We start from the raw sequence: 9,950 nt of genomic DNA on the forward strand, positions 1-9,950 counted from the left end.
AAAGAAGCAGAAACAAACAATATCATATGTAAGCAGATGAATAATGCGATCATCAATATTAAACAGCATATAAATAATAATGAAATGTGTTTTGTTGTTGTTGTTGTTTTAAAACTCCGCCCACACACTATTCTATCTTTTGACATATTGCATGTTCAGATATTCATACAACAAAATATTCTGGGGGCCTGATTTTTGACAATGTATAATTCACCTCAGATCTTGAAAATAAATTAAAGGAAAAAAGAACGTTCATACTGTCAACTCCATGTGAACATGCAAGCCTATGCTGTGACAAAGATTGCTTCAGTCACTCAGTACACATTTTCAATAATGTTAAAATAGTGTAATATTTCTGAATTTAATTACGTTTCATTGAGAGTGCAGTGCGCTTGCAGAGAGGCTCCGCCCACACACTCTTCTTATTGGATGTGATTTTTGATTGATTTTGTCGCATCTCGTAGTCATGTCGCATCTGGTGTGGACAGAAAAATTGCTTGTTGCTGGAATCTTATCGCATTGTGATTCGTGTCTGGTTAGGACACAGTGTTTGAATGATTCCTGAAGGATCATGTGGCACTGAAAAAGTAATGATGCTGAAAATACAGCTTTGCCATGACAGGAATAAATTACATAATAAAACATATTGAAATAGAAAACGTTTATTTTAGTATTTCTCAAGATTACTGTTTAACTGTGTTTTTATCAAATAAATGCGACCTAGGTGAGCAAAGGTCTCTTCTTTCAAAAACAATAAAAACGTATGAACGGTTGTGTATACTAATAACGGTTTGAAAACTCTGACTTTAATGAGATTAGAGGTCATAATCAGAAAAATGCTGCAATTTTTTTTTTTTTTTTTTTTTGCTGAATTCTAATTGGTCAAAATTCTTACATGCTTCAGTGACTAAAAACACTGAACATTTGATGAGCATGTCATCTAGCATGCTGAGAACATTTGTCTCTAGGGTCTCAGTCAGTCTTCTCAGATTCTTGCTCGTGCCCTGTGTGCCAGGCCCAGGGAGGGCTGGGAAACTTCAATGACAAACTGCAGACTGGAATAACAGAGTAAATTTCACCCTGACAGGGTGAGAACTTCATCCAAGATTTGAATACACAACAATGTAAGAACCTGAATAGATATACTTGTCTTTTTCAAGTCACCTCATCCCTCATTTGTTTACCATGCATCACGGACGACAGCGTGTTTGTGAGCATATCTCAGTGTCCCAGCCCCAAACATCTAAGAGTAGCCAAAGATCACTTTCCTGTGGGCTGTGGTTGACCAGGGGAGAAGTTCTAATTCGGCTGCTCTCAGTTGAGTGCCCACATGCCGAGATCCACCCTAAAGTAAAACTTGCTCTAGTGATGAAATTTACCAACCATCTATTTCAACACCCCTCCTTCTCATTCAGCTTGCTCATATTTTCATGCTATCATACAATCTGTTGTACTGTACTTCCTGTCTACGGCTAAGCAAGCACGCATGGCTTTCCCTTGTCACTGCTGTTCAGAGTCACGCTCTGACATTAGTATACCTCTGCCTTCCATCCCCTAAAGTCCCCTCTTTGAATATCGTTGTTATTGTGATGGGAACACACAGTAAAGTACAGTGCAGAACGCAGATGTACTTCTGAGATAGGTGACCATAAGTAAAAGTGTGCACCAGATAGAGTTGCACGAATTTGGATAAATCGAGAATCATATTTTGTTGTTTCTAACAGAGATCACGATTCTGAACCGACAACTAAACAAAATAACATGTAATAAAATGCTGCAGTCTATTTAAAATGTTTAATTAATCAGATTATAATTTTTTTTTAATCGGTTTAAAAAGGCCCTGTCCCAAATTGCACAATGCACTTTTGGTCTTGTGGACTTACAATGGCTGCTGCGTGCGAGTAAATCCATGAGACCGTAGGGAGTCCCATTTGTCATTTTAGGTTTCAGAAGGGTGCTCGCGAGCACCCCCTTTGTGGTCGATATGCGCCCTCGATGCGTACTTTTGCCGAGCCCGTACTGACACGAGCTTTGCAGCAGACTTCTTCCCGACAGTCAAAGCGGCGTTACGTCACGAAAGTGCGGACTCGTAGGAAGACCGCGAGTGCTTAGGGTGCCATTTGGGACAGGGCCAAAGATATCACTGGTTTCATTATTGGATGAATCATCATTTTTGAACAAACCTCTTAAAATGAATGATTCAATGACAAATAAATGTTTTAAACACTCACTCGCCACCTGGTGGCATAAAAATGTAATCAATACAATAGTCATTTGAGGCGCCAAGTTAGTTTTAAAAGGTGATTTGCTCTATTTTGATCATTACTGTATAGACATCAGTGTTAATATCCGAACAATAAACTTTTATCCCTGTACTTCTGTGATAATCTGAATTGATCTAACACAGAAATAACAATACTGTGTGGTTGAAAAGACTGTTTGTGAAGCTGTTTCATACACATGATAACTGCTTTCTCTGGATCAGTGGCAGCGCCAATGCAGATTTAAAGGTTCCGGTATGATTTTTTCGAAGGTTTAATAGATGTAGGCGAATCATTGTCATTTAGGAATGAAATTCGTGTGGGTGTTTGAATCGAGATCGCGATCTTTTAATGATTAGTCGTGCAGCTCTAGCACCAGACAAGCTCGACATAAGCTGTGGTTTGGGTGTTACTAAACAGGAAGCTATAAGAATATAGTTCCTTCAGCTATCGCACTTCTTTACCTCAGAACTTCTCTCTATTTCTTTCTGTATCTCCTCCTGACTTCTTTGCATTCCAGCTGTCTCCACACAAAGGAGTGATGATAACAACAAAATGCTACTTGAATGATCAAATGCTGACACAACCAAGGGCAGCTAGCTAAAAAATTTGGGTAATGATGTTTTGAACTTCACAATAGTCTTCAGCTTTTGGCAATTTGTCTAAAAACAAAGTTTGGCATTAGTTTGCCTTTTCTGCACAAGCCTCGACTCACACAAAGTGGCCAAACAAGGCAAACTTTCTGTCCAGTATTCATCTAGCACTGAAAAGCAAGGAAATGTTTAAAAAAAAAAAAAAAAAATTAATGAGAGTGTCTTCAGGATGTAGGCACCTGAGGTACTGCTAGGAAACAGAGCCAAATTCACTGAAAACACACAGGAAAAGGGCTGTGAAATGTCAAAATTTGCATCCTCTTATAAAAGACTGTGTATACTTTCCAATTGACACGCAGACTGAGAGCGATAAAACACCTAGTGGTCGCCACCCACCCGACGTAGATTTGGATCATAAACCAACTTATATAATACAGACACATAAAAACACACACTAGACTAGGGATGGGACGATACACTTAAACTCACGATACGATGCACCTCGATATGCCAGGGTCACGATACGATACGTCACGATACGATATCAAAAAAGAAAAAAATATTACTGTATAACAACAACTTATTATGGTGACGTTGAAGGTGGTGGTTCATGTTTGATGTGTTGGATGTGGTGTACGGAATGACAGCATGGCATAGCTTACACACAGTCTTAAGGCCATTGCACACTGAGTCCGAAATTCGCATTTGAAATTTTCGCACGTTAAAAAAAAAATTCTACCTCACGTTATGTCAATCACGCTTGCACACTGACCTACGAAACTTTCGTCCGTAAAAAAATAATTCGGATTGGGTTCGGTTTTCTGCGTTTTTCGCATCCACAGACAGTGTTTTGAGAGGTTTTTTGAAAATTCAGAGCCACCGTACAAGCGAACGACAAAATCCAGAATGACGTCTGACAAGTTGATACACTTCGTCTCGCAGTACTGTATGAAAAACAAAATGCGGATTACAAAGACACTGAATAAAATATAACCTGTAGCCTATACAGCTGTTCTGTCTGCCCAGGGCTTCTGCCGGCCGCGCGCGCGCGCGCGTGTGTGTGTGTGTGTGCGTGTCCGTCCATAGACATACTGCCTGTTCAGGATCGACTGGTTCACGGAAGTTGGTGGTCTTCTTTTTAATATGTGGCTCCAGTATCGCTAGCAAAGCATCAAACTGTTCCACTGACATTCTGAGGTAAATTTTGAATCGCTCGGAATAATTTCGCAACTCCTTGATAAGGAGGTGAAACTCTCCTTCCTCTCGGCGCAATCTCAGGATTGGATGGACCCAATATTTCCTTTCTTTTTTCTTTTTAAGAAGAAAGAGTGCAACAAATTCATCCTCACTGCTTGACGAATCTTTTTGTATTTTTTGCGTTTTTTTCCGCAAAGGTTTAATAAATACGCATCGGACTCAGTGTGCAAGGTTTCTGTGCGTGACGAATTTTAAGGCTGACGAACACGAAAAAACGCATACGAAAATTTCGGACTCAGTGTGCAATGGCCTTTAGTTTTACCCTGCTTGATCAGCAGATGGTGCTGCCAGCCTGCCACCATAGACTGTATGTCTGCCCCATATACATACACACACATATAATACACTAAATTATTTATATACTACGCAAATCATGCAGCAGTGCCATCTATCTTTATTTCGCGATCCATTTTTTTCGACCTCGATGCGTTTCGTCACGTTTTGTATCGCGATATTTCGTCAAACGATATTTCGTCCCATCCCTACACTAGACCGTGTGATCACAAGAGAGGACCCAGAGACAGAGATGAGTGTTTGTGTCAGATAGGAAGGATAACAGCATCCAGTGGATTGTGGCACCAGTATCTGAGTGACACTAGAGGACAGAGGGTCCAGTCTGCCTTCAGGACAACGTCAAACTCACATACTCAGGCCAACTTAACCACAAAGTCAGTCACACAAAGTAACACAGTGTCATAGCAGCTACATTGTCATTGATCTTGACTAGCAGCCAGTGACGCTTTCTAAACAATCACTGTCCAGAACAGAGCACAACACTGTAGAACAAAGTTTACTGTGATCAAAAAGATCAAAAAGCATGTCAAACTGGTGAACAACAATGCATAATGGATCCTAAGATGGGGCCTGTGGGTTTCTTCACAGCTTTTCCAAAGTGTTTAATATCTATATAATTTAGATTGTTAAATTCACTGACTAGTTAATTCTTCAAAACGTCTCATTTTGAGTTCCACGGAAGAAAAAAGTAATTCTGGTTTGGAACAACATGAGGGGGGAAGTGATGACAGAATTTAAATTTTTGGATGAACCCATCTTTAATGAGTGAAATTTTATTTTTCATGAGAAAACTGTGAGGGGAGAGAAAAACATAGGAGTTTGGCAGAAAATGGCAAATAAGAACAAAAAGGAAATGAGAGAATCTTGAATTGCAGCAAATAAGGTGAAATGGGAGGTAGAGATTGTGTGGAAGACTGTAATGGATACACAATACTAAGCTGTGGTCGAGACAGCATTGATTAAACGAAAAGCGCTTATGAGGCTGAGAAAACAAGCAAGGTGTTCCCCAGGGCTCTGTACTTGAACTTCCCCAAGTTTGTTTTTCTGCTCAACTGTCAAAACTCACTAAAGCTTCACTCTCAAATTTACAGAGTGGTTTCCTATTTCCTGATAAATACGCAGTGGTTTTCACTTTTCAGTAACTTAGTAACTGTACTTCATTACTATACTTAAGTTATATTATATAGTTTTACTCAAGTACCACAGAATATGTATATTTTATTTGTACTTGTAAATTTCCAACAAAAATATTTTCATTTTACAGAGATAATCAAATCTAATGAATAACAGGTTACTTAAAAAATATAACTGTGCATCAAACTTACCTCAAAAAGAAATTCTATACTCCAGAATATCTACACTCCAGATTAGAAGATCTAGAAAATCTGTTGATTGATTTCAAGAGCTAACAAAAACATTTTCATTTGAAATAATTAAGTACAAGCAAATTTTACATTAACTTATGTTTCTGTGTGGATACTTTTAATGGACTTATATTGAGTAAAATTTGGACACAGTACTACTCACACTCCTACTCAACACCTCTTCCATTGTTCACGCACAATGAAATGTAGGCCTCTTATTTCTTTTATTCAACCATGAGAGCACAAGTACCTTCAAAAACAGCAGGTCAACAAGTGGCTAGTATCCAGATTGTCTCCTGAGCACCACACTGATATACTGTCAACAACTGCAAACTCTTAATATGATTAATCTGGGAAACTTTATAAATTAGTTACATCACAAATCAATTTGTTTTTACTCATCTCAGTCAAGTGCATGGGGGGGGGGGGGGGGGGGGGACTCTTGCGCATGCACTACTGCACAGAGAGAGCAACAAGCAACAAGTTCTGTATTAAATAGGTGTAAATTCTGCATCCATTTAAAAAACAATGATGGCTCTGGACATTGTCTTGGAGGGCTGTGTACTTTGGCCGAGGACAGGGAACATTACTCACATTCTGGATCTGAAACAAACTGAACCAAGAACCCGGGCTGGGATGAGTCACATGAACGCTGCCCCCTCTCTCCGCTCTATCGACAGTGCCTGTCACTGACATCATCAGCTTCTTTGCCATCTGTCAATTACCCAGTGCCACTTCCTGCTCACTGAACTAAGACAGTCTATTCAAGACCTGCGAGTACACTCTTTACTGATTCTATGGTTCCATGAAGAGCCTTTAAGATCCATAGAACCTGTCTATTACACAAAAGGTTCTTAATCATGGGAAAAGGTTCTTTAAAATGTTTAAATGTGCTTCACACCAATTAAAAATACCCTAACCCTAAGGGTTAACCCTAACCCTTTGAAGAAACAAAAATGTTTTTTCTATGGCACTGCTGTGAAAAACCTCTTTTGGAACCTTTATTTTTTTAAGAGTGTTCTGAACTTGGGTTATGGGCAGCACCCAAATATGAATTACAGTCGTGTGACGTAGAGTGGCACCACCTTTGTCACAAATGCAAAATCGAATGTCTAAACAACAAAATTACATCGTACATATGAGAAAGACACTCAAACACAATGTCTCAATGTTCAATGTCTCAAACACAATGTGCAGGGTTAACATTTTGTGTCACAATGTGGCAACAGTCACTGGCAAGTGCTGTTTTATATATGTTACGTATGCAGTGTCTCATAGCTGGAGGTCCCTCAGTCAGTCACTGGCCCCGTTGGCTTGCTCCGTAATCCTTCTACCTAATCATGCTGAAGATAATTGGCTGACCTTCATTGCAAAGCACTGATGGAGAGTCATTGCTGCGTTACTCCACAACATTGGATCAATGATTATCTAAAGCATTAGTAAACCCAAGACCCTAAGGGCATTTGTGTGTTTCAAACATGTCTGGCTGTTGATCTGACCTGTTGACGTCATTTTCTCTTTAGGGATCCTTATAAATGCTGAGTCCCCTTTCATGTACCTCTTTTTAGTCATTGTCTGGTTTATTCGTGCAAAAATGCAATTGTTTCAGGTCAACCTTTAGGTCACAATGGCCTTGCAGTTTACATACTGTAACAACCATTCTGTGGAAAACGGCCTCTGGCACGTTTCGTTTCACTGCTTTTGTGTTAAAGGGGACACAAATGCTTCCATCCAAGTAAAGCAGACCAAATGTCTATGGTTATATGTAATTTAATGACTAGTGATTTAGTGACTTGTAAAATCGTACCTGCACTAAAAAAAAAAATTATGTTTTGACCCTATGTAAAGGATAGACAAGTAAACGAAAGGACTGGAACATCAACTCATTGCAATATCACAATTACTCTAAAGGCATGACAGCATTTCTCTTGTAGTTAAATTTTTACTGTCATGTGATTTCACAGGTAAGAATGTGTGAATTCAGCAAGAAACTAAATATCAAGTTACAGGTTCAACTTCAAGGATTCAAGGCACAGCGGAAAGATCTGTAATGCTGACCAATGGGCTCAGAGTTATATTTATGGACATTGTCAACATAATTTCCATTCATAAGGAATGCTAATATCAAAATTCTGAGATGAATCTACACCAATGGTTGTGAAATGGGTCACAAGTCTGTTCTGGGTCACAGCAGGGAAAAACAATACTAAATAAAATGTGATTAACCATATAATTTCATGGTTAGGATTGCAAAATAAATAGGCTAGCATCATTTCTTCTTCTAAAGGACCTGAAAATGTTGCTAATATCAAATGCTATACATTTATTCAAACTATTTAGCCAGAAATAACTTTTTTTACCAGAGGATGGCCATATGTCAACATGGACAGGTTGTAGGCTATAACATGCCCTCGTCCTCGAAACGTAATTAAACAATTCAATGTTTGATTTTAAGAACATTTTTGTTAACGTTTACACTAGACAGTTTTGGTACCGAGTCTGAGAAATGTGACGTCTGGTTCCTGAAGCAAAACCAGTTGAGAACTACATCATCCTCATGTACTCTAGGCTGTAAACTAAAATGTTGTAGGTTCATACCTCACAAGTTTTAACATTGCGTCCTTGATCAAGTCCCAAACCTTTAAAGGCAAGAGAACCGAACCTGTCATAGCCTAACTTGTATGAACTGCAAGGATACAGGCTGTTGTTTACATGTTGAGGGTTACTCGCTTCACTCTATTCCACAATATGAATTCTCATTTAAACTGACATGATCGTGTACGATTCACACTACCAAACTATTGACAACTCATAGGCATGTTTTTCTGCTATTACCTTAATGATGCTGCTCCTCCTCGGTGCCATTTTCACCGACTCCAGGAGAGCCGCCTCATCGCGCTCCACCAGCGGCACGGTGACTCCACTCCGCCGGCCTGATCGAATCGCTCTCGATGGGATGAAGTCCGGAGCTCCATCTCCACACACCCCGTCCTCGTAAGACATCTCCAAGATTAGTTGGTTAGGAAATCAAAATAATTTTACTCTAAAGGTGCACGTATTAGGACCCAAGAACGTCCACATCCAACTCTTGATATGCGTCTTTGGGTAGCTCCGGTAGTCCACTTTAACTTAATTGCGCAGACTGTACGGCAGGTTGAGAATGGATCTCGTCCCCTGAGCCCATTCTAAAGCAACTTTTGCCCGTCAAATAGCTCGAAGAATAAATTATATGTATAATAACTGACTCATGAATCATTCTCTTGCGCAATAGGACACTTGCATCACCGCGCAACAAGTTAAAAAGCACCGCCAGGACCTAACTTCTCTCATTGATCCAGCGTGCGTCAAACAATCTGAATCTGACACGTGCAAAAATGCACTTTTGTTAACAGATATGCTGTAGAGCGGAAGGATTGCGGGTCACCAGATACTAACGGGCATCAAAACAACCCAAAATGTGCGCATTCTGTGTCAGCATGATGGAAGAGAAACGCCGGAGTTGTGGATGTTGATCGCCTCACCTCACTGTGTGTTGTTAGGTTAGTCAAGAATAAGGAACGCCCCTGATACTGGTACAACCTCTTAGATCCGCTAAACCCGCCCCTCGCGTCCGTAAGCTCTTGATTGACTGGTGTCGTGGCCAATCAGGCACTCTCAAATTTCCACAAACTATAATCGCTCCTTTTTTCAAAGAGGAGGAGCCATGCGTATGAGCCTCAGGAATGTTACTCATTTGAGTTTACCAGATGTTTGGAAGAAAAGAAGCTTGGGGTATCACTTTTCCGATGTAGAAAAACGGGGATAGTCCGATACTATTGACAATCTGTGTTGTGTATCAAAATGTAATATATGCGTGTTTTTCTAGGGCAGCGTTCCATGATATACTTTATAGTAGGCTAGCTACATCTTCACTTACTATTTGGCAGTCATTGAATTAACACATGCTCTGTTGTTTATAACATTTGAATTCTAAGTGAAAGATCTGATAAAGTTCAACAAACCTTGAGTTTCTAATTTTGACACTTGCTCTAATTTGACAAACAATTTTTCCAAAAATGTATGCATAGATGTATATTATAAATGTCAAACACATACTACATTAAAATGAAAATATAAAAACAAATATAAAATATTAATTAAAAGAATAGTATCTCAGTGATAGGCTACTAAAATAACACTGC

At 39.4% G+C, this 9,950-nt stretch overlaps 1 protein-coding gene across 1 annotated transcript in view; it reads right to left on the bottom strand.

Annotated features, from left to right (window-relative positions):
• plcl1 (phospholipase C like 1) overlaps nt 1–9,318 on the bottom strand; it is a 65,192-nt gene extending 55,874 nt beyond the window's left edge. The window contains exon 1 of the mRNA XM_079882430.1: nt 8,605–9,318. Coding sequence (XP_079738556.1) covers nt 8,605–8,772 — 168 coding nt within the window. The 5' untranslated portion in view covers nt 8,773–9,318. The remainder of the gene's footprint in view (nt 1–8,604) is intronic.
• Nucleotides 9,319–9,950: the final 632 nt, after the last annotated feature.

This window comes from Squalius cephalus (genome assembly GCF_949319135.1).
Source record: "Squalius cephalus genome assembly, chromosome: 9".
NCBI lineage: Eukaryota > Metazoa > Chordata > Actinopteri > Cypriniformes > Leuciscidae > Squalius > Squalius cephalus.